Here is a 23,529-nt window from a genome sequence, read left to right as displayed (position 1 = left end):
ATGCAAGATATTCTGAATAGTGTATCTGTTTAATAATGTAAACATTTTTGTTCAGACAAAAGCTTAACTTGGTTAGTGTTTTATTTCTGTTCCTTGTCTCTAATCTGTGATACAGGAAGCACAGAGTTTTCCAGAATCTTACCCTCAGCTGCCCAAACAGGAGATGGTGGAGAACAACCTTTTACAGAAACGCATACTGGAGCTGGCTGCCATGCTAGACGTGCAGAACCTCTTCAGTGATGGCATGTTAGATAATTATTGACCACATGGTGGCATGCCAGCACTATGCTACGATACACGTTTAGACACACACACACACACATACACAAAACAGATCTCATAGGTAGGACATCCCTAAAGAACTTTCTGGTGGTTTAATTTAACCTATATATTTAGATCTAGATAGTTTTTAACAATTTTACAAGTGAAATGTCTCCATCTTTGTGGTCAGGTATTTACAGGTTTGTCATTTTCATTTATATTTTGAGATTTGAGGAGAACTACAAACCCTCCCACAAATAATAGCCTCCAGCATACAAGATTGCACATTAATTTATATGTATTTATTGTATACAGATATAAGCACTGGAGTAAGGACAGTCATCATAGTTAGAAAGGAACGCTGGAGAACATAAAATGTTTGCCAGCTGAGGTCAGTGAAGAAGAAATGAGAAACATTGATGATAAATCAGTCAGATTCTTCCAGAGATTTCTGAGGAAATTTGCAACATACCCCTTTTTTCGGGAGAAAGGCATTTTTGTGCTTTCTCTAATTTAAGCCTTTGCCTCGGCAACGTTTACATAACCTGTCTAAAAAGAGCGAACTGCATGTGCAATTGTTGCTTCAATGTTCAGTTGTCTTCTACACGTCTTGCCTTTTTGTTTGTCTTCTAGTTTGTCTTTTTACTGTTTACATGTGTTTTGCGTCGTGTGTTCTGTGAACTCGAGTTCATCCTTTTTGAAGCAGATTTGAAATGGTACAACTCTTTTGGACCATTCTAGTGTTTTAACCAATTAATGATGTTTTTCTATGTTCTAAATGACAACGACAAGGAATCTCGGATTTTACCGAAATTTTTTTCACAAGATTATTTTTAGCATGTCTCTCAGAACTGTGGTTAGCCCATACCTACGCAGCTGATGTCATAACCTGATGTCTAATTCCATACGTGTGGTGGACACCTATAGCTGAAACTCACATTTTAGAATGTTGCTGAGATGTACAAGCTGTTATTCCTACACATAGGTATACAAAATGGATTGTAAATATATATAAATGTATAATTATAAAAAGAACAAAATGTGATGCACAGAAGTGTGTCTATCTGACTTGTTTTGCCATAGATGACCTGTGAAAAGATGACTCTCTGCATGTTAACTGAGACTGTCTGTGCAATGTTCATAAATGGACCAGGATGCTGTCCAGGTGTGCCCCCCAGAGGTATTTGACAAAGTGCAGCAACCAGCATACATTCCAAGAACAAACTGCATATCAGGGGAATGCTCTTTATTCTCCTCTTTTAAAATCTTCCTTTCACATAGACAAGGATAAACCAATCTTAAAGAAAGTGATATGGTTATTACTTTAGTTGTTTATTACCTTAATTGATCATGATGATGGTAATAATAATAATTATAATGACCATGATGATAGCCCTGCACTTTACTGTATTGAAGTTTGACTTGGTGATGTTTGTTGTGCTGTTGGTAAGAGGCATGTCTGAAACTGCTCATTCCTTTGTCTGTTACAACCCTCTTGTGTTGCAAATTCCTTTTTAATTTTCTCTCTGAAAAAATGCACATTAATTTTGAGCTCATGTAGCCATGAGCTACATTCAGCACAAGTTAGGGCTTACACCATTCAGAGCTAAATTAGCTTTTCCAGAATACATTGGTTCTTTAACATGGGACTATTTGAGATGAACTTGGCAATTTTTATTATTTTACAAATTTTGCAGATTTCTAGATTGACCTATCCTCTTCCATACTATAAACTGAACACAGGTAGAGGGTGTTGGTACAAGTTCTTATTGTGGCCAGTCACATGGGACCACCATGTTCTTAGTATAAAGAAGCACAAAGGTCCAATAACCATGTATCTTCTCTCTTTTGGATCATTCAGCATTTAGAAGCCTTTGAGCCGGGGCACCATAATCCAGAACATTTTCAAAAACAACACCTCCTCACCATTGTATTTGCTTTAATATTGTTTCATTGTTTTCTGAGTGCTTTATGTGTTTGGATTTATTCCGATTCTGTGATTTTCACATCACAGACCAAAAGCATTCTGGCAACTTATCTATAAATCTTTGCAAAAGAGTTAATGATAAATACATAAAAATAAAAAATGTTTGACAAAAAAAGGAAAAATGTCTTCCAAAGTAAGTGATGCACAATTCATGTGCAAACGCTTGCAGCTGAGTGACCTCACAGATTCGACGTGATGATGTTGCACACTTCACGTAACAGAATGTAGGTCCAAAGTTTATTAGACCAGAGTATGTGGGGCAGGAATCCAGACATTTAGATTGTGCACATTTTTTTGCTATCTCTCTTAATCACTGCCAAATAGAACCAGCCCCATAGTTTACCTAAACATTCCACTACACACTTTTAACGAATCAACCTGTTGAGTTCTTAATGCGTTTTACACTCAATTTGTCCTTTTTGGTCATGTGTTTTTTTTTTGTTTTTTTTTTGTTTTTAAAAGCTTTTTCCGCTGAATGGAGGTAGGTTAGAGAGCAACTTGGAAGGAAACAGATGGAGGGTGTTTCCGCTACCTGATCAGTAGACCTTCAAATGTCGTATTTTTACATTTCATTTTTGTGTCAAAGTATCAGTAGGGTTGGCTTGTCAGCCATTAACATTATCTAAAGATGCCATAGAAATGGTCATCTGTATAGTCATGTCCTTACAATTGTATAGAACTTGTTGTAGCACTTAGTGAATAAGAAGCATTCCAGCAATTTTTAAACTATTCTCTATCTGCTGCATAAGCAGCATAGCTGATTATTACAGAAGTAATTTTAATGCGTTTCCCTGGACTTAGAAAAGAACCAAAAACCAGCTGACTGGAAAACTCTAAAGAGAAATGATCAACCGTATGACTAGGTTATGCATCTGTGTCATACGGTTAGGATTAGGTTAAAAACACTGGTGTATTACTTTAAGGAAACAAGATCAGGGTTGAATACGGACTAGAAGCACAGGTCCTAAATGGGGAAAAACACCTGAATGCTGAACTGGGCCATTGACTACGTTTAAGCAAAACATTTTTATCATTATTATTATTATTATTATTATTATGATTTGGCCAACACAATGACACTTCGGTCATAATCTCCTGTAATGTGTTTTTAACTAAGTGTAACTACCTATGGAGCCCTCTTTATAGTTAATGCTGTCAATATACAGTGGCATTGACCTAAGGGAATAGAATGAAAAGGAGCTGTTAACATTTTTTTTTTTTCTGTAAATGACGGATTTGAGCAGTGGCTTGTTTAGAACGCCCCCCCCCCCCACTTTCTTTCTTAGCAGTTCCTACTATACTGGGAGGAATGATTTTAAAAGTAATGGTCAGAATACTCTTTCTTTATAAGTTAAGGGGTTCTACAGTTTCCACTTGAATTACTTGCATTCTCCAATTGTCTTGTGTTTTTGTAATCGCTTGTGGCAGGGGTGGTTAACTGAGGGCTGCAGTAAAGCACAGGTTGGTGTTTTTCCTACTCTAACACTCTGAACACGTCTGGTAATTATCTGATGAGTTGTAGCAAATGTGTTGAACAGGACAGTTTGCCAAATTGTGCAGGAATCTGGCCTTCCAGAACTGCAGTTCTCCTCTGCCTTGTTTTTGTCTGTTGCCAAATTATACTTGATGTTATGTTCCAAAAGGAAAAAAGAACAACGAAAATGTGATGTCAAAAATGCAAGCTTTTTTGTTTTACAGAATGCTATTTTAAAAAAATAAATACATTTTGTTTTATTTAATTTGTGATGTGTGATTGTTTTTTTGTTATGCAATGTACACAAATCTACACATTTTAACAAATGTGTAGACCACCCCTCAATTATTTAAATTCCGAACAAATTGCCCAATAAGTAAAAGTTCTTAATTTTTCAGGAGATGTTTGTGCGGGGGAAAAAAAATGGAAAAGGGAAAAAAAAAGTAAAAATATCATTTTGGAGATACAAGGTGTGTGTGTCTGATTCTTTTCACATTCTTTTGAGAAATCTTTATTAACTAGTTTGGCATAATTGTATAATAGTATTCATTAACAAGAATAAAAGTTGGAAAGTCATTTTTGCTCTTTGAAAAAACTTTTGTCTGCAAAGTCATTTTCCTCAAAAGTCAGCATGGTGTTTTCAACATGCAGACAGTCATATTGTTGTCATGTAATAAGAAAACTACAACTACTAAGAAAGTTATACCATTAAACAGATCCCCCAAATACACTCTCATGGGTGTGTGTGAAGATCATGAAATCTTTAACAAACATCAAAAAGTTTAAAAAAAAAAAAAGTTTAAAAATTAAGTATAATATAAATAAGAATATATTAATTTGTACAATTGATTTAATTTGAAAAAGATGTTAGTCAAAGTCAAATGTCCAAAAAGTTGTCCATGATTAGATTTCAAATGTAAATGTCACAAGGTTTGTTGCTATTCATTGCAATGGTCATTGTAAAAATTCTTACGTATGGCATATCTTTTAAACTTACATAATCTCATGATGCCGTATGATAATGGAATTTGACTCTTGACTTTTGCTATTCTTACGTATTTACTATTATCCTACTATCCATTTCTTTTTGTGCCATCTTTGGCTGTTGTTCTCATTAATTTCACCCTAAAATGTCAGGTGGTCGACAGCTTGCAGGCTGTCACAGTTGTTACTGTGCTTATTTTATAAATGTTAACAAATTAATGTTAGCAAATATTGGTGCCAGCACAGCAGTAAATAATGGTACCAATGTGCATTTTCAGACCTCTTCCCATTAACGTTGTGTTTCTAAACATCTGGACATTATAGTAAAACATAAAACAAAGTTCAAAGTGTTAAATGTGCTTAGTGTGCAATATAAGTTTAGAGTGTTGACAAAGTAACAATCAACACAGCAATGAAGACTAAAGTAGAGTGGGGTAACGGTTTTAGTCGGTTGGTGTAACGCAAATATAACCAGAATTTTTATTGAATAATAAAATGGCAATTGAACACACACACACACACACATATATATATATATATATATATATATATATATATATATATATATATATTTCATGACATGACTCATGAAAAGGTTCTTAAGAATGTGCTGTATATGCTTTTTGAAAAGGGTTCAATACAGCACCTAAAGGGTTCTTCTACTGTTACAATGTCAAGCTTGTAACAATAGGAGAACCCTTTTCAAAAAATGTTCTATACAGAACCATCTACAGAACATTCTCCATCGATATAAAGAACCATTTCATGGGGCTGTAAACCCTTTAATAATGCAAAGTGTTCTTTGAGTGTTCATGGTTGTTTTTAGAACTATTTTCTTTACCAAAGTACCTTTGAAGAACCATCCTTTTTAAGAGTGCGTGACAGACATATTGGTATACACAACAAGTAGTGCACTACACATGAAAAGAATTTAAAAGTCCTATTGAACTTAATTTTACAAACTGTATATTTGAAGATAATTTTTGATGATTTCTGGGAACACTGATCGAACAGGATTAAAAGAAAAAAGTAGCTTAACACTAAAACGATCTCAGTCAACTAAAAACACCGGCGTTTGAATAGAAGTTGTGTTCCGGCGCTTCACTGCTGCACCATTTAAGGTAGAACGGAAAATTCCAATACGAAGCTGGCGAATAACAAGTCAGCTTCGTGGTGAATGTTGCAATTGTTTTACCTGCAGAAGCTATTATAATCAGTCAAATAGATAGAGCTGTGTTTCTTTTGTTTTGCTATCATGAGGTCAGTTTGCCTGGTGAGATTCTCCAGTAAGAGCGGTGTTGAAGTGCTGAGCGAGGGCGCATTGATGCTGGTGACGCTTCGCTTGTTGAGCTCTAAACGGTTCTCTTGTCTTCCGAAAAATAAAATAAGCCGAGCTCTAATTCATCCGCTCTAATTCATCCCAAAGGTGTTCTATCGGGGTGAGGTCAGGTGTGTACGCCAGTCAAGTTCTTTCACACCAAACTTGCTCATCCATGTCTTAATGGACCTTGCTTTGTGTACTGGTGCACAGTCATGTTGGAACAGGAAGGGGCCATTCCCAAACTGTTCCCACAAAGTTGGGAGCATGAAACTGTCCAAAATCTCTTGGTCTGTTAAGAGTTTCTTTCACTGGAACTAAGGGGCCGAGCCCAACTCCTGAAAAACAACCCCACACCATAATCCCCCCCTCCACCAAACTTTACACTTGGCACAATGCAGTCAGACAAGTACCGTTCTCCTGGCAACCGCCAAACCCAGACTCGTCCATCGGATTGCCAGACAGAGAAGCGAGATTCGTCACTCCAGAGAACACGTCTCCACTGCTCTAGAGTCCAGTGGCGGCGTGCTTTACACCACTTCATTCGACGCTTTGCATTGCAAGGCTACTATGCAGCTGCTCGGCCATGGAAACCCATTCCATGAAGCTCTCTAGGCACTGTTCTTGAGATAATCTGAAGGCCACATGAAGTTTGGAGGTCTGTAGCGATTGACTCTGCAGAAAGTTGGCGACCTCTGCGCACTATGCGCCTCAGCATCCGCTGACCCCGCTCTGTAATTATACGTGTCCTACCACTTTGTGGCTGAGTTGCTGTCGTTCCCAATCACTTCCACTTTGTTATAATACCACTGACAGTTGACTGTGGAATATTTAGTAGCGAGGAAATTTCACAACTGGACTTGTTGCACTGGCATCCTATCACGGTACCACGCTGGAATTCATTGAGCTCCATTCTTTCACAAATGTTTGTAGCAGCAGTCTGCATACCTAGGTGCTTGGTTTTATACACCTGTGGCCATGGAAGTGATTGGAACACCTGAATTTATTGATTTGGATGGGTGAGTGAATACTTTTGGCAATATAGTGTGATATATATATATATATATATATATATATATATATATATATATACACATTCATAAATGCCACTCCAGATCATCCCAAAGATGTTTGATGGCGCGTTATCATATCAAAGAATGCACTTCCACTACTCCACAGCCCAATGCTGAACACGTTTTAACACCAGTATAAGCAATAAATGCACCTGAATGTAATTCATTAGAAAAAGGAAATTGGATGCTTTTGGACATACAGTGTAGACACACACATAGATCTAAAACACACAAATAAATATATAAAATATATAAGAATATGAAAGAAAAAAGGAGCGAATGATTATTCTGACCACATGAGAGATCCAATATCTTTATTGCAGCAGGCACTTCACAGTAATCTTCCTCTTCCTCCTTTGGTGTGCATCCTCTCTTTTTAAACTGGAGGTCACTCATAATAACTAAGAGCTCTCTCTGTACAAAGAGTGAGAGGATCAAGAAGCAAGTGAGATATAAGGAATAAATCCGAATTTCACACTTTCATGCAGCGCACCCAAACATACACAGATTGCACTCCATTGACCATCCTACACTTTCTTTCGCACATTCACCTACTAATGGAGTATATATATATATATCTCCCTGTAGTAGTGATCCATCCAGGAACAGAACTGTTCTTAACAGAGCGGTTTCATTTTTTGATCCATCTGCACACTGTTTTATACCCATTTCTTTCTTAATCTGAGATAATCTGAAGGCCACATGAAGTTTGGAGGTCTGTAGCGATTGACTCTGCAGAAAGTCTTCTTTGATCTCAAATAATTTATTGTAGCTTTTTATGTAAATAGGCTCTCCCAAACCACAGTAATTCACATTACTTTTTCCACACATGAAAAAGAAAAGCTCTGCTTGTTTTAGCACATCCACCTTCATTTATCTCTTAAATAGTTCACAGGTTTCTTCTCCAGCCAAGAAACAATCGCTGACAAGTTCTTCCCTTCAGTAAAAAAGCCAGCTGTCCTCAGTTGCTTTCAGGATTTGCCAGGCTGTCATACAGTCTTTCTAGATGTCATAACTCGAACAATGGAGCCTAGCCCTCCAACAGCAAAGGCCTGGGACAAGATAGATAGAGAGAGAGAGAGAGAGAGAGAGAGAGAGAGAGATTAGACTCATTACAATAACATTACACTGTGAGACAGACACAGGTGAAGCTATGGAGGGACTAAAAAAAAGGTACACAAAAGTATATGGACACCCCTCCTAATTAATGAGTTCCGGTGTTTCAACTACACCCATTGCTAAGAGGTGTATAAAATCAAGTACACAGCCATGCAATCTCCATTGACAAACACAGTCAGTAGAATGGACAGTACTAATGAGCGTAGTGACTTCAAACCTGGCACTGCCATACTCTTTTTGCCACAAGTGATTTCATGTTATTTCTGCCCTGCTAGATTTAAGATCACTATGCGCAATGCCAAATGTCGCCTGAAGTGGTGTAAAGCATGTCGGCACTGTACTCTGAAACAGCTGAAATGTGTTCTCTGGAGTAATCATGCATCTGACAGTCTGATGGATGAATCTGGGTTTGGCTGATGCCAGGAGAACACTACTTACTGGAATGCATATTCCCAACAGTAAAGTTTGCTGAAGGAAGGATAATGGTCAGGTTTTTCAGGGTTTGGGTTAAGCGCCTTAGCTCCAGTGAAGAGTAATGTTAATGCTATAGCATATAAAGACATTGCATCCTTATACTTCCAATTTTGTGGCAACAGTTTGGGAAGGCCCCTTCCTGTTCCAGCATGACTGTGCCTCTGTGCACAAAGCAAGTCCATGGTTTGACAAGTTTGGTGTGGAGGAACTCTGACCTCAATCCCACTGAATACCTGTGGGATGAACTGGAACATCAGTTGCAAGCCAGGCCAGGCATCTGTGCCTGACCTCACAAATATTCTTTTGACTGAATAGGCACAAATCCCCCCCCCCCACACACGAACACACACCTTACAGTCTTCCCAAAAGAGTGGAGTCTGTTATAGCCACAAAGGGGGGACCAACTCCATATTCAGGCCTATAGTTTTGGAATGTCCAGTAAGTACATAGGTGTGGTGGTCAGGTGTCCACACACCTTTAGCCATATCGCACAAAGCAGGATTTCTCAGTGAACCAGATCATTTGAATGGGCCATAGTGAATATCCTTGCACTTTTTTTTTTCACCTGAAGTTCACCTAGGAAGATTGTGTGGTTTTAGGTTTCAAAACAGTACTTCATTATTAGATAATCATTTTCCGACCAACACCTTCTTCATCCATTAGAACTAAACACTGGGCCTCATTCACCAACCAAAGAAAATTCCCACAGACCCACTTGCACATTTTTACGAAGATTATGACATTCACCAGTGTTTTATTATTTGGGATTTGTTTTGTTCTTAGTTAAGAACAGAATCTGTGCACACTCAAGTGCACAAAGGTACAAATAATTCTGCAGTTTAAGAACAAGTCATAAATCTGACGTGGACTTTTTTAGGACCTTTCTCAAGAACAAATTTAGGAAAAAACTTAGTAAGATATTGGTGAATAAGGCCCATTGTGCTTTATTACTATGCCTTTAACCCTTTTCCATTTGCACCTGTTTTTTATTGCAGAAATTGTACAGAATTGTATCAAGAAAGTTGTGCTGTCCGTTTATTTTGACATGGCCATCTTTTTGGAGAGGTTTGAATTGATTTCACATTAACTGGTTCTTACCCCTCTCTATTCACTCCTCACCGTTTGCTAACAGTGCAACATTGTCACAACATTTCACACACAAAACCAACAGGGTCCTAGGAAATATGATAACCGAAAACTTTATTTGATTATATTAATTTAAAAGTTCTAAAAAGAGTTTATTTCCATTCTGCTGGCTTCTGACGGCTTAATGTAAAATTACCTTTGTTCTGATTGGCTGCTCTGTGTTGTATCTCATTCAAAAAACAGTCTGGGCTGAAATTCTGTTCACTTGTTCAGTTCTGTTGACCTGTTCATGTCAGACTGGAATCTTCAGGAAAACACAGTTACTTATACAACCCCATTTCCAAAAAAGTTGGGATGCTGTGCAGAATGTAAATAAAAATAGAATGCAATGATACGCAATTCATGTAAACCACATTTTAAAGGAAAATACTACAAAGACAACATATCAAACGTTGAAACAGAGAAATTTTATTGTTTATTGAAAAATATATGCCCATTTTGAATTTGATACCAACAACATGTTCCAAAAAAGTTGGGACAGGGGCGTGTTTACCACTGTGTTTCATCACCTCTCCTTTTACCAACACTCTGTAAGCTTTTGGGAGAAGACCAATTGCTGTAGTTTTAAAAGTGATTTTTTTTTCCCCATTCTTGTTTGATATAAGATTTCAGCTGCTCAACAGTTCGGGGTCTCTTTTGTCATATTTTTCATTTCATAACCTTCCAAATGTGTTCAGTGGTGACAAGTCCAGACTGCAGGCAGGCCAGTTTAGCACCCAGACTCTTTTAATACGGAGCCATGCTGTTGTAATACATGCAGAATGTGGTTTTACATTGTCTCGCTGAAATAAGCAAGGCCTTCACTGAAAAAGACATCATCTGAATGGCAGCATATGTTGGCAAAAGCTGTATATATCATTCGGCATTAATGGTGCCTTCACAGATGTGCACATCACCCATGCCATGTTCACTAATGCACCCCTATACCATCATGAATACTGGCTTTTGAACTGTGCACTGATTACAAGCTAAGTGGTCTTTAGCCCAGAGGACACAGTGTCCATGATTTCCAAAAAAAATTTCAAATGTTGATCAGACCACAGGACACTTTTCCACTTCATCTCCGTCCATTTTAATTGTAATTTGTGGATGCAGTGATGAACTGTTTGCATAGGCAGTGTTTTTCAGAAGTGTTCCTGACCCCATGCAGTGATTTCCTCTACAGAATCATGTCTGTTTTTAATGCAGTGCCGCATGAGGGCCCAAATATCACGGCCAGCAAATACTGGTTTTTGGCCTTGTCCCTTCATACAGAGATTTCTCCCAATTCTCTGAATCTTTTAATGATATTATGTGCTGTAGATGGTGAAAAGCAAAACTTCCTTGCTATTATATGTTGTGCGCACTGTTATTCCTAAATTGTTGCACTATTTGCTCATGCAGTCTTTCAGAGTGGTGAACCCCTCATCTTCTGAAAGACACAGCCTCTCTGAGATGCTCTTTTTATACCCAATCATGTTACTGACCTGTTGCCAATCAACCACCAGGTGTTTTTTTTTAGAATTACACAACTTTACTAGCCTTTTGTTGTCCCTGTCCCAACTTTTTTGAAATGTGTTGTTGGCATATAATTCAAAATGGGCAAATATTTTTCAATTAACAATAAAATTCCCTGGTTTCAACATTTGATATGTTGTCTTTGTACCATTTTCAATGAAATATAGCATTTAAATGATCTGCACATCATTGCATTTTGTTTTTATTTACAACATATTCTCGAAATGGGATTGTACAGGCATGATATTTGGCTTAAAATTATTTGGGTCAGAGAAACCCATATTTATCTATATATATCTCCAGTGTTTCTCAGTTTGTAGCAAGTTTTGTCCAAAGGCAATTTAGGGAGACATGAAAATAACATCCAATAAGCCAGCTTTTTTATAACAGGAAGTTGGTTTGCCCTTTTAATGTAGGTCATGACTAGCAGCGAAGCTGAACCGTCTGCACTTTTGATGCACATGGAACTCACCCCCGACAATACTGGCCAAATTAAGTATCACCATTAGGGTTGGGTATTGCCAACTTATACATTATAACAATACGATACTCACCAGCATACTATTTTTAAATAAATTACAGATTTGAAAGTATATTTTATTTAATCGCACTCTCAGTACATACTTTTATTTCAGTATGGCAGACCGCAAGCTGTTCAGTTGTGTAGTTGTTCATCCTTCTCCTTCATTAGTGACAGTGGTAACACTTTTTGAGAACTGTATTTTATTCTTTGCTTGATGGTGACGATTACACAATTAGAGATGCACACATCCGAGCATTAGACAGAAGTTTGTAAGTAGGGGTCAGATTCTCTGGTAAAATCTCCTTGCTCCTCAGAGACAAACAGCACTCTGGCAGGGTGAATGGGTAGTGTCTATGTGACACGGTCAAAAACCAAATTAATAAGGCTTCTCCACGCAACATGTTTAGTGCAATGTACTTATAATATTTGTCTGCAGTCAACAAGGTTAATATTAAAGAAGGATGAAAATTAGCTCCAGATGACGATTTAGGCAGTAATATGTTCTGTCCCCATTTCAATGCAGTGCAACGAAGAAGCCCACAGCAGGTATTAATCACTGAACTGCTAGCTGTTGAAGTGGTGCTCAAAAAACGACATGGGCTCTACTAACAATTGGTCTGCTTTGAGAACAAGCCTCATCTTTTGGGCCAGGGGAAAACAAAGAATTCGAAAGTTTAATTCTAGTAATATAGTCAATACTGAATTAGTTCAATCAATTTGCAATGACAGTCCCTTTGATCTGATACTAAAACAGCTTCACATAAGAGCCCTCACATCTACAGAGATTATTGTAAACAAAATTATTAAATGATCAGGATATTGGCATCACAGAAACCTGGATTAGATCTGAAGTCCTCTACCCCCCCAGGCTACACATATGTTCACAGCCCTCATTTAAAAAGTCAAGGTGGAGGCATAGCAACTATTTCTCGTAACGCTCTAGACATTAACCAGAAATCAGATAAAAAATTCTCCTCCTTTAAAATTCTTTGTTTGTTTGTTTAAAGGCCAAAATAAAAAATGTAATCATTTCTCCAGATTTTTCAGTTCAAAGACATCTGATAATGTGTTTTGAAGATAGCAGAAACATTTGAAAAACAACAAGGCTTTTAGGGTGGATACTTGAGGGCAGGCAGTTTGATTTATTTTTCCTGCTAGCTGGTTAATACAGAAGGCAGCCAGATAACTAATGTCACTGCTAAGAAGCGGAATATAATGTCTGTATTTACTAGCCTCTACATAAGTGGCTTTGCTAGCAGTTAGGATTTCACTTTTTGGGTGCATTTTATGTACGGCTTGCTGGATACAGCAGTAAGAACCACAGTGCACTGATTGATAAAAAAAATAAAAATAAATAAAAACACACAAAAGAGATACAAAATCGTAAATCCTATCAAACCGATGAGACTGAGGGATACAATACTGTGCTATATAATATTACATATCATGATAGGTAACATATTAAAAGGCTAGTTTCAGGGTAGAATGCCCCTTCAGCTTAACTGATCTATCTACAAAAAATAAATCTTCCCAATAATTATTGTATACAGGCTGGTAGGGCCTTATTCTGAGCCCTTAAAAGAATTTGCCGTCTTATCAAATTTAGTAATCTCTGCTGAGATTATTGTAGGTAAATTTAATATTTATTTTGATATACCACAGCATCCACTGAAAACAGCATTTTTGCCTAGCATCATTGGTTTGCCTCAAAATGCAATGTGGTCAATTCACTACTGTAGCCACAACCTTAATTTGATGTTGACATTTGATGTCAAAGATAACACAGCTATTCTCCTACAGAAAACAATAGACTCAGATCATTAACTCATTTCCTGTGAGCTTTAAGTCAGTCACATGTTCATCCCCACCATTTTTTGCCAAGTGTACTATAAAATCAATTTATACCACAGTTAGTAGTTGTACTGAAAACCTCCCAGATTCATCAACTTCCATCACCTCCCCATGTAATCCCACAGAGTTGGATCATATGACCAAATTTCTAGTCTACTTTTCTTTTCTATTTTAGATAATGTGGTGCCATTAGAAGAAAAAAGCTTGTACCTCTACTTGTACCCCAAACAAACCATTTGAAAACAAGAACATAAATGGCATCTGACTAAACTGGAAATATTACAATTTACGTGGAAGGAAATTCTTATAGATTACAGAGGGGGACTTACTGCAGCATGTGCAACATGTATCTTTTCTCTTTAACTGAAAGCAAGAAAAATAATCTTAAATATCAAAATTAACTAAGAACAGCTACTGAACCCCATATACCAGCAGTGTGCAGCGGCAATGACTTCATGGATTTTTTCAATGATAAAGTTGAAACACTTATAAAAAAAATAAATAAATAAACAACCTTACTCAACAAATTTACTGCCTTATATGGGTAATGTAGATACTGAGTACAATGTAACCACAACACAGATGTTGTAATCCTTTAACCCATTCATCAGTTGGAGCTAATGACGATTATTTCCTCCTCAAACTGTTGTACTTATAAACATTACAGGAAATTGTCACACCTCTTTTAACTATAAGATAATCTACTCTGCCTTAGCTATATACCAAAACCTCTTAGCATTAATCGAGTCTCTGATCAAGAAAACTAATCTTCATCATTGTGAACTATCAATTTATAGACCCACCTCAAATCTTCTATTTATATTTACGATTTTGGAAAAAAAGCTGAGGCACAACAGCAACATCTTACAAAATCAATACAAAAATCAGTCAGGATTTAGGCTTTATCATAATACAGATACAGCATTAGTGAAGATAACCCATCTGTTACTTGACACCATGATCACACTCACACCACACATCACACTATCCCACTAAACAGGAAAGAAAACCTTGTTTTTGGGGTAAGGAGCCCTTTCTTAGTTCAGGTTCTACTGGACTAATCACTATTAGTTGCCAATATAGACAGCAATGCATCTGTACATACAATACTAAAATATGGTGTCCCACAAGGTGCTGTCCTAGGATCTCTACTATTTTCATTATATATGCTACTGGGTACTGTTTTTCATAAACATGGAATCAGCTTTCAATTGAGTTTCAGTTGTGTAAAAGACATAAAAGACTGCATGTCAAATAACTTGCTCCTGCTCAACTCAGACAAAACAAAAGTCTGTCTTCTTGGTCCAAAAATGCTAACTCTTGACAGCTAATTAGTTGTGCCAAGTTGCACTTAGTGAAATCATCTCCTATGAACTGTCAGACATACTTTACAGGGTGCTGGCTCCCAAGCAGTACCAAGAACTATGATAGTAACTGCAGAGGGAAGTAACTATTCCTACAAAGCCCCTCAGCTTTGGAATAACATTCCAGTCAGTGTTCAGGCCTTAGAGAGTCTAGGCAATTTGATAATTAGTTTTCCCTGTTAAATAGAAAAGTGCATTTGGAGATTGATGGACATAGAAAATTAAGGTAAACTAAGATGCTAGTTATACTGCCACACTCACACACTCAGGATTTTGGATTGGGTAGCAGAAAGGCACTGATATCTCAGGGAGTCCTCATATCTGTTCGACCTTTAGGCTCTCCGTTTTTAGCTAAGCAGTTGAAGTATATTTAAAAGAGTAGCTGTATAGAAGAGGGGAAATATGTAGTATCCAAGCTCCAGGTGTAATCTGACGTTGCAGGATTGGAATGCTTAAGTGAGGGGGCCCCTCGTCCAAAGGTCTCTTTCCACTTTAGTTCCAGATGAATGAGTATATTCTAAGAAGGACTATATGTTCCATCTCCTTTTTCCATAACAACCACCCTATATAAGCAGTAGGTCATACTGCTCTGGAGGGGACACTTCAGAATTGGCATGGATCCCCTCTCAGGTACTTTATAGTGCTTGATATGATACTGTTTTACTTTGCAATAAACATCTTATACAAGCAAGGCGGTGTCAGCAGAGACTTCTTCAACATCTTCACAGCATCGCTATTTAATAAACAATGAACTCCGGACGTGTTGTGGCTTGCTGCATCACCGACAGCCTTGGCGCACTTGCTCCCGCACCACGCCAGCGATTCAGGTGGGCATTTTTCCCTTGATTGTGCACTAGTTCATTCGTTGGGGCTGTTGGGTGTTTGCTGTCTGGTTGCACCGTACAGAATCATGTGTGTGTGCGTGCCATGCTGTGTTGATGTTTGGAGTACTTCTCCGTTCTAAATTTGGGTTTAATTGCGTTGTGCACGCCACAATGAGAGGGGGGAGTGTAAAAGAAAAAAGGAAAGTTGATGTAAAAGTGCAGAATAACCTAATTAGTAACGATAAGGTGAGCTAAATAACATCATGCAAGATTAATGAAGGTTGGGCCCTTATCTTCTTAACGATAAGACATGTGTATATTAGTCACTGTGTGAAAGTTGGTTTGAAGAAATAGTCAGATTAGGTTAAAAAGGAAAAAGTGAAAAGTAACAGCCCAGGGCCCTGGGAAATTAGATTAATGGGAAATTAGATTAATGGAAAAAAGAAGAAAGAAAACAGAGAAGATAAGACTTAAAGAGAAATAAGAGAAGTTAAAGAAAATAGAAAAGAGAAGGGTTAAAGAGAAATTTGCTGCACATTCGTTCCAAAGCCCTCTGGGAGGCGGTTTTAGACGGGCCTAAAATCCTGGAAAATCACTAGGTGAATTTCAGGTCAGTTCTAAGGAACTGGAGGTGTGGAATAGAAAATTCAATTGTAAAGTTCCCACTCGAACACTAGTTGACGAACAGTGTCTGAAGCAGCTTTTCATTGAATATTCACACCTCACAAAGGTAGCAAAAATTTAGAAGAAAAAGAGAAAAAGGAGTGGCAGGAAAAAGCAAGCTATAGGATTGAGTGTTGTTTGTGTCTTCTGTGTTCTCTGACCTTGCTGTATGTTTCTGTGTGAGGGGGATTGCCCCCCCCTTACTGTGTGTGTGTGTGCAGCTGCTTTCTCTGTGTGTGTGTGTCGTTTGTCGTGGCTGTGTTCCACCTGAGTGAGTGGCTTTAAGAATGAATAAAAACATTTAAAAACATATGAGCCTCCTCGAGAGGACGTTTTTTGATTTTAACATCATGAGCTTTCTTTGGGGGACATTTTTAGATCTGATAAGACTTATGAGCCCCAGAAAAGAGGACTTTATATAAAATTTATGAGCGTCTTTCAGGGGACTTTTGAAGGGTAAATAGTATGAGCCCCCAAGAAGGACGTTTATGATTTTGGAAGGAAGTGGAGAGACCGGTGAGGATGTTTGTGTGTGCATGGGTAAAGAAAAATTTAATAAGGTGTTATTAGAGTGAACTAAACTAAAATGTCTTTACTGATGATAACTTGGAGTTTAAAGGAGGACAACATTTGTTGTAGATAAAAATGACCTAAGTGTTGGCAGATAACATGCGTGGATCATATTGAATTGCTTATTGTCTAAGTTGTCTTAATCTTAGTAATCAGTCTTAATATACAATAAGGGAACATAAGGGAGCTGTTACAATGTCAAAAAAAAAAGACATTAAAATTTCGAAAGTAATTACTCCTGTTGATGTAGTACAGAAGAATAATCCTTTAGTTAAAGGCATTGCAAAGATATCAGAGAAATGACATAAGCGTTGGTCTGAAATTGACCAACCCTGGCCAGTGGAGGGGACCCTTAACCCAGATGTAATTAAAACAATGAAGGTGCTTGTGTCCACGTATAAGGTAGATCAAAAGAAGGGTAAAAAGGGGGAAAAAACGTAAAGAAAAGAGACAAGTAGAACTTGGTATTCTCCAGTTGTTTGAAAATGAGGGACAGAAACTGATAAAAGTTGCAAAAGATAAGAGAGACAGAGGTGCAGAAAAAATAGGAGAAAATGCAAAAGAAATAGAAAAATTAGTGGCAGAAATTAATGTACCTTTCTCACATATGGATCCAGTAAAGAGACCCCCACCTTATGAGAAGGAGGTGAAGAATAAGGAAATGTATCCCCAGCTCCCAGTGATTAGTCAGGAAGGTGAATATCGCATCAAAGATAAGGATGATCGGATAATAGAAACGGGTCAAGCGGAAACAACTATAAAGATGTATCCAAGTTCCAAAAGAAGTATAGATCAATGTCTTTTGTACTTGGATAAATCCATTAGACCAGAAAGTCGAAAAGCACTGGAAAACCAATTAAAGGAGCTGCAGATACAGAAGAAAGAGTTGCGGAAAGGAAGCTCCCAAAAATTGGATATGAAATATGCATTACGCTCAAGAAAAGGGAAGACACACGAAAAGATGTGTCCAGTGGTCATCCGAGGACAGAGCTTGGAGTACAAGCCTTGGCAGAACACAGATATGTCAGATATACTTCAGAAGTTACCTACTCTTCAGGATGGAGCACATCCTTGGATTTCAAAGTTGGAAGAGATTATGGTGGGAACACAGCCCGCAATAGGAGATATTAAGAGACTTTTGGCGAACCTCCTTGGGGTTCCAGCTATGGAAGAGATTCTACAGAAAGCTGGACTTAATTGATATGTGGGGACTGCTGTAAATGATCCAGAGCTGTTTTCTGCAAATAGAGGTCGAGTGTGGAGAGCGCTGAGAGATACATTTCCGACAAATGTACACCCTGATAATATTCTTATTGAGCCACTGGGACAGGAAGAAAACCCGAGGGCCTATGTGTCAAGAGCCCATCAAGTGTGGAGAAATGTTACAGGAAATGACCCGGATTTGAATCAAATGGAGCAGTCAATCTTGCGAGCCAAGATACAGAAGGGGCTGCCTCTACCAGTGAGGAGTAAACTGGCAGAGGTGGTTGGTCTTGGAAGTATGGCAAAGGGTGTTTATACAGATCACATAGCCCATCAAGTGGAGTTATATAGGAAAAAGGAACATGACCAGAAAGAACAGGACCAAGAAACCCTCAGAAAACTTAATCAAATACAATTGGTGGATAACAAGAAGAAGGAGAAGAAGCAGGCCCTGGTTATACAGAGTCAGTCTCCGTTAAATCAACCATTATCACAACCACAGTCGAATCAGGTTCAACCCCAATCATTCTAGCCATCATCGGTGGTTCCAGTTGCTGCATGCCCATAGCCAATTTTTGAGCAAGTGCAGACCTGGAGAGGAAGAGGTCGAGGAAATCTAGGAAGAGGAAGAGGAAGGTTTAATCCGAATTTTCAGCAGTCTTTAGAAGTGTGTTATAATTGTGGACAGTTTGGCCACTTTGCCCGTGAGTGCAACAGGCCAGGAGGAAATTTCAGAGGAAATTTCAGAGGAGGATTCAGGGGCCAATCAAGGCCATTTGGGGGACCGGTGAACCCTTATAGGGATCCGGAACCAGGATTCTAGAGGTGCCCAGAGGACCCGAGAGGGGGGTGTCAGCTGGTAGCATTAGGGCCGGAGAGAGATCCAACAATAGAGGTGAAGGTAAATAATCGACCATTGGAAGTGATGGCGGATAGCGGAGCAGCTTTCACCTGTATTCGGCCTGAAGATGCTATACATCTCCCCATGTCTGGCCAATGGATCCAGACAATCGGGTTTGAGGGAGTGAAACAGCTGATTCCTCTCACAGAACCAATTGAGCTCTGCTATAAAAATATGAAGACTACAATACCTATACTGGTATCAGAACATACACCTATTGCACTTTTGGGAAGAGATGCTTTGTGTAGATTGAATTGTACAATAAAGTGTACACCAGACGGCTGTCTGGCGGAAGTGCCAAATGATATTGCTCACCAATTATTGATGACAACGGAGACTGAAGCTTCTTCAGTATTTTGGATTGGAAATCTTAGTGTAGATTTCTTGGAGCCAGCTAAGTTGTGGGAGAAGTTTCTTGTAGCAAACAAGCTTCCAGAGTATCCAATTCACTGCACGCTCAAGTATTTCAAGGATGCTGCTCAATCGAACTCAGAGGAATGGTTGAGTCGTCAACCAAAGCAAGTTCAATTACGTTCATGCTGTATAATTTTGGGACCACAAGAAGCAGGTATGAAGATAGAAAGAGATGATTATTTGGATAAAGAGTTTGATGTTGAGAAGAGTGTGCCACATGTGACTTTGTTGGTGTCTGAAGAATATGAGCAGAAGCACATAGGGGAAATGATGAAAGAAGCAGAAGAAGCTGTTTTTGAACTGGTAAAAGAGAATCTTGCCATCTGGAGGAGTAAGGATCAGCGATTTATTAAGATTATGATTTCTGCTCAAGGACAGGGACAGCCACAGACTGTGCGGATGACACATGAGTCAATTTGCAGTGTTAAGATGGATTCAGACTCTATGAAAGAGGAGATGCTGCGACAAGTTCCAGAATGTTTGTGGTCTCGGCATAGTACTGATATTGGACTTGTGAAGTCAGCCCAACCAGTGAAAGTTGAACTCCAACCAGGAGTCAAACCTCCTTGGAAGAATCAGTATCCACTGAAAAAAGAGGCAATCTGAGGGATTGAACCACAGATTGAAGGACTTTTGAAAGCAGATGTTTTGAAGATAACACAGAATCCTCAGAGTAACACGCCTTTGTTGCCTGTGAAGAAGCCAGATGAGTCTTATCGCCTGGTACATGATTTGAGAGCGGTGAATGAAGTGGTAGCTGATTTTCCAGCAGAAGTGCCTGATCCGCACACTTTGTTAGCCCAAATTCCTCCAGATGCGACACATTTCACAGTGATTTATGTGCTGCATTTTTCAGTGTTCCACTTAGCATAGAAAGTCAGGGCTTTTTTGGATTCACATACAATGGACAGTTCTATGAGTATAAGAGATTACCACAAGGATTTAAACATAGTCCTCATATTTTCAATAAAGTATTGAAGGATGATTTGGCAGGGATAGGTCAGATATTAAAAAGCACTGTGGTACAGTATGTGGATGACATTATTATTTGTTCACCAGATGAGGAAACATGTCATAAGGATTAAATTAAATTGCTACAGATACTGGCAGAAAAGGGACACAAGGCCTCTCAGAAGAAGTTGCAATACTGTCAGGAGAAGGTAGTTTATTTGGGTCAGACAATAACGCAGGGACACAGAAGCATTTCTGATAGTCAGTTAGAAGCTATTTGCAAGGCTCCCAAGCCCAGAACAGTCAGAGAGATGATGATATCTCTTGATGTTGCTGGTTATTCTTCAGCATGGGTTTATGCTAGTTTAACAGGGCCTTTGAGAGCTATGATTAAAGATACTGGAAATGCTCAACTTCATTGTAACCTTTCCTGGACACAGGATGGCCTTTTGGCATTTGAGACGATCAAACAGAGGTTACAAGAGGCTCCAGCGCTAGCGCTTCCGGACTTCTCTAAGAATTTCTTGTTATATGTGTCTACTTCTACTGGGGGTAAATATGCATGTGCGGTTCTTTGTCAGCCAACAGGTACGGGGACAAATCCTCAACCTATTTCTTACTATTCTACTGCTTATTCAGAAGTGGAGCTGGGGCTACCACCGTGCTACAGAGCAATGGTGGGAGTTTTTTTAATGTATGATAAGGCATCAGCTGTCACAATGGGTTATCCGGTGACAATTCTTACCCATCATAGTCTTAGAAATCTTTTGAATTATGGCAAATACACATTGACTATGCCTAGGCTTAGAGATTATCATAGGCTCTTAGAGCAGGAAGATGTCACCCTAGCGAGGTGTGTCACGGTGAATCCATCTGAAAATTTGCCAACTCCAGAGGATGGTGAACCACATGATTGTGTTCAAGAAGCAAAGAAATACTCGAGGCTTAGATCAGATTTGCAAACCTTCCCACTGCGTGAGGCAGATTTGGAGTATTGGACTGACGGGTCCTGTTATCGTGTGGGAAAGCCCAGGGAACTGAATTTGTCGTTGAGAAGGTTGAGGTAGTGCCACAGCCTGCATCTGCACAGCTTGCTCAACTTGTGGGGCTAACTGAAGCGTGTTTGTTAGCGGAAAGTAAGCGAGTGACAATATATACCGACTCTGCCTATGCACATAATGTGTGTCACTTGTTTGTATCGGTGTGGAAGAACTGAGGGTTTAAGAAAACGGATGGTTCTCCAATACAGCATCACGCTCAGATAATTAAATTGTTGCATGCTATGATGAAGCCTAAAGAAATAGCAATAGCTAAATGCGCAGCACATAAAATGGATGTGTCGAAGGTCACACAAGGGAATAAAGCAGCAGATGAAGCTTCAAAAGCAGTTACAGGAGCAGATAAATTGAATAAAGTTTTTTTGGTCACTCATGAAGTAAACTTGGAAGACAAAATCACACTTAGGGATGTGATTTTAATGCAGGAAGCTGCTCCTACAATGGATAAACAGTTGTGGCTAGACCGAGGTGACACTCGAGATTCTACTGGTCTTTGGAGAAATCATGAGGGGCTGATAATAGCACCTCCAGACCTGTTAGGTCTGATGATTTAGGAGGCACATGGGTTAGCTCATGTTGCAAGGGGGGAAGTTAGGAGAAAGATTACAAAGGAGTATGGTTTTTGGGCACCAGGCTTGCTTGAACAGATTGATTATGTTATAGGCAGGTGCACTATCTGCTTGAAAAATAATGTTCGAAGTGGTGTGATGGTTCCCCCTGGTCACATTCCAACTCCGAGGGGCCCTATGTGTGAGTTAGTTGTGAATTTTGTTGACATGATAAAACCAGTTGAAGGTAAGAGATATATGCTAGTCGTTGTGGATAGATTTTCACGATGGCCTTAGGCTTGTCCTACCAAGCAGAAGGACGCTCAGTCGGTTGCCAAGTTTCTGTGTAGAGAGGTCATAAGCAGTTGGGGACTTCCAGATCGGATATCCTCAGATAATGGGAAGGAGTTTGTGGATAGGACGATGAAATTGATTTTGCAAAAATTGGGAATTAAACAGCGTCTTGGGGCAGTTTATCATCCGCAAAGCCAAGGGATTGAGCTTGAGAAAATGAACGCTGTTTTGAAAAATCGCATTGTTAAAATCTGCCAGCACACAGGCTTAAATTGGATAGCGGCACTTCCGCTGGCGCTAATGGTGTGTCGCTCAAGTGAGTTGTGTGATTTGCATATGACCCCTCATGAGTTGGTTACGGGAAGATGAATGCCAACGCCTTGTCTGCGTACAAGTGGAAAGGGTCCAAGCTTAGCCCTTTTGGAAGATGAAATGCAAGCGTACGTTACATATATGGCTAATTTGCATAAAAGAATATATACGTACGTTTACGCAAAGTAAAGAGGAAGTACAGGCGAGGCTCGATGAGCAAAAGAGGAGCACAGTGCAACCTGGAGACAAGGTGTTCGTGAAGGTGTTTAGAAGGAAGTGGTATAACGAACGCCGTGAAGGACCATTTGAAGTTGTTCGCAGTACTGGAACTGCGGTCCAGGTTAAAGGGTCTCCAAAGTGGTATCATTTATCGCATTGTGTCAAAGCGCCAAGGGAAGAGGGTACACTTACAGAGTCAAGATGTTGAAGGCTCAAGAGAGCCAGAAGAAAATATGGAAGAACATGCAGAAGAAGAAGAGATGCATACAGATCAAAATCCAGAAGAGGAGATTGTCCACGTTATGGACAACATTGATGATTTTGTGCACCTTTTTGATGATGCCAGAAATGACTCTGCAGTTAATGAACAGGAAAGAAAATTTGGTGACATTGATTTTCAACATGTCCCAGAAACAGCAGAGCCTATTTCAGTGGAGTGCGAAGCACCAGAGGTTTCAAAGGGCTGTGATTCCGCTGCAGGAGAATTCAGAGATTCAGTTA

General features: G+C 39.0%; 2 protein-coding genes across 6 annotated transcripts in view; one reads left to right on the top strand and one right to left on the bottom strand.

Moving 5' to 3' along the window:
• Positions 1 to 3,987, top strand: part of scai (suppressor of cancer cell invasion) — a 54,138-nt gene extending 50,151 nt beyond the window's left edge. For all 4 annotated transcript variants that reach the window (XM_036563009.1, XM_036563010.1, XM_036563007.1 and 1 more), the window contains one exon: positions 116 to 3,987. In XM_036563009.1, the coding sequence (XP_036418902.1) occupies positions 116 to 262 (147 nt within the window). In that variant the 3' untranslated portion in view covers positions 263 to 3,987. The remainder of the gene's footprint in view (positions 1 to 115) is intronic.
• Positions 3,988 to 7,394: 3,407 nt separating this feature from the next.
• Positions 7,395 to 23,529, bottom strand: part of arpc5lb (actin related protein 2/3 complex, subunit 5-like, b) — a 49,866-nt gene continuing 33,731 nt past the window's right edge. For both annotated transcript variants that reach the window (XM_036562962.1, XM_036562961.1), the window contains one exon: positions 7,395 to 8,149. In XM_036562962.1, the coding sequence (XP_036418855.1) occupies positions 8,100 to 8,149 (50 nt within the window). In that variant the 3' untranslated portion in view covers positions 7,395 to 8,099. The remainder of the gene's footprint in view (positions 8,150 to 23,529) is intronic.

The sequence above is a fragment of the Colossoma macropomum genome, unplaced genomic scaffold, assembly GCF_904425465.1.
Source record: "Colossoma macropomum unplaced genomic scaffold, Colossoma_macropomum, whole genome shotgun sequence".
Taxonomy (NCBI): domain Eukaryota; kingdom Metazoa; phylum Chordata; class Actinopteri; order Characiformes; family Serrasalmidae; genus Colossoma; species Colossoma macropomum.
Note: the sequence above shows the minus strand (reverse complement) of the source record. Positions and strands in the feature narration are given on the sequence as shown.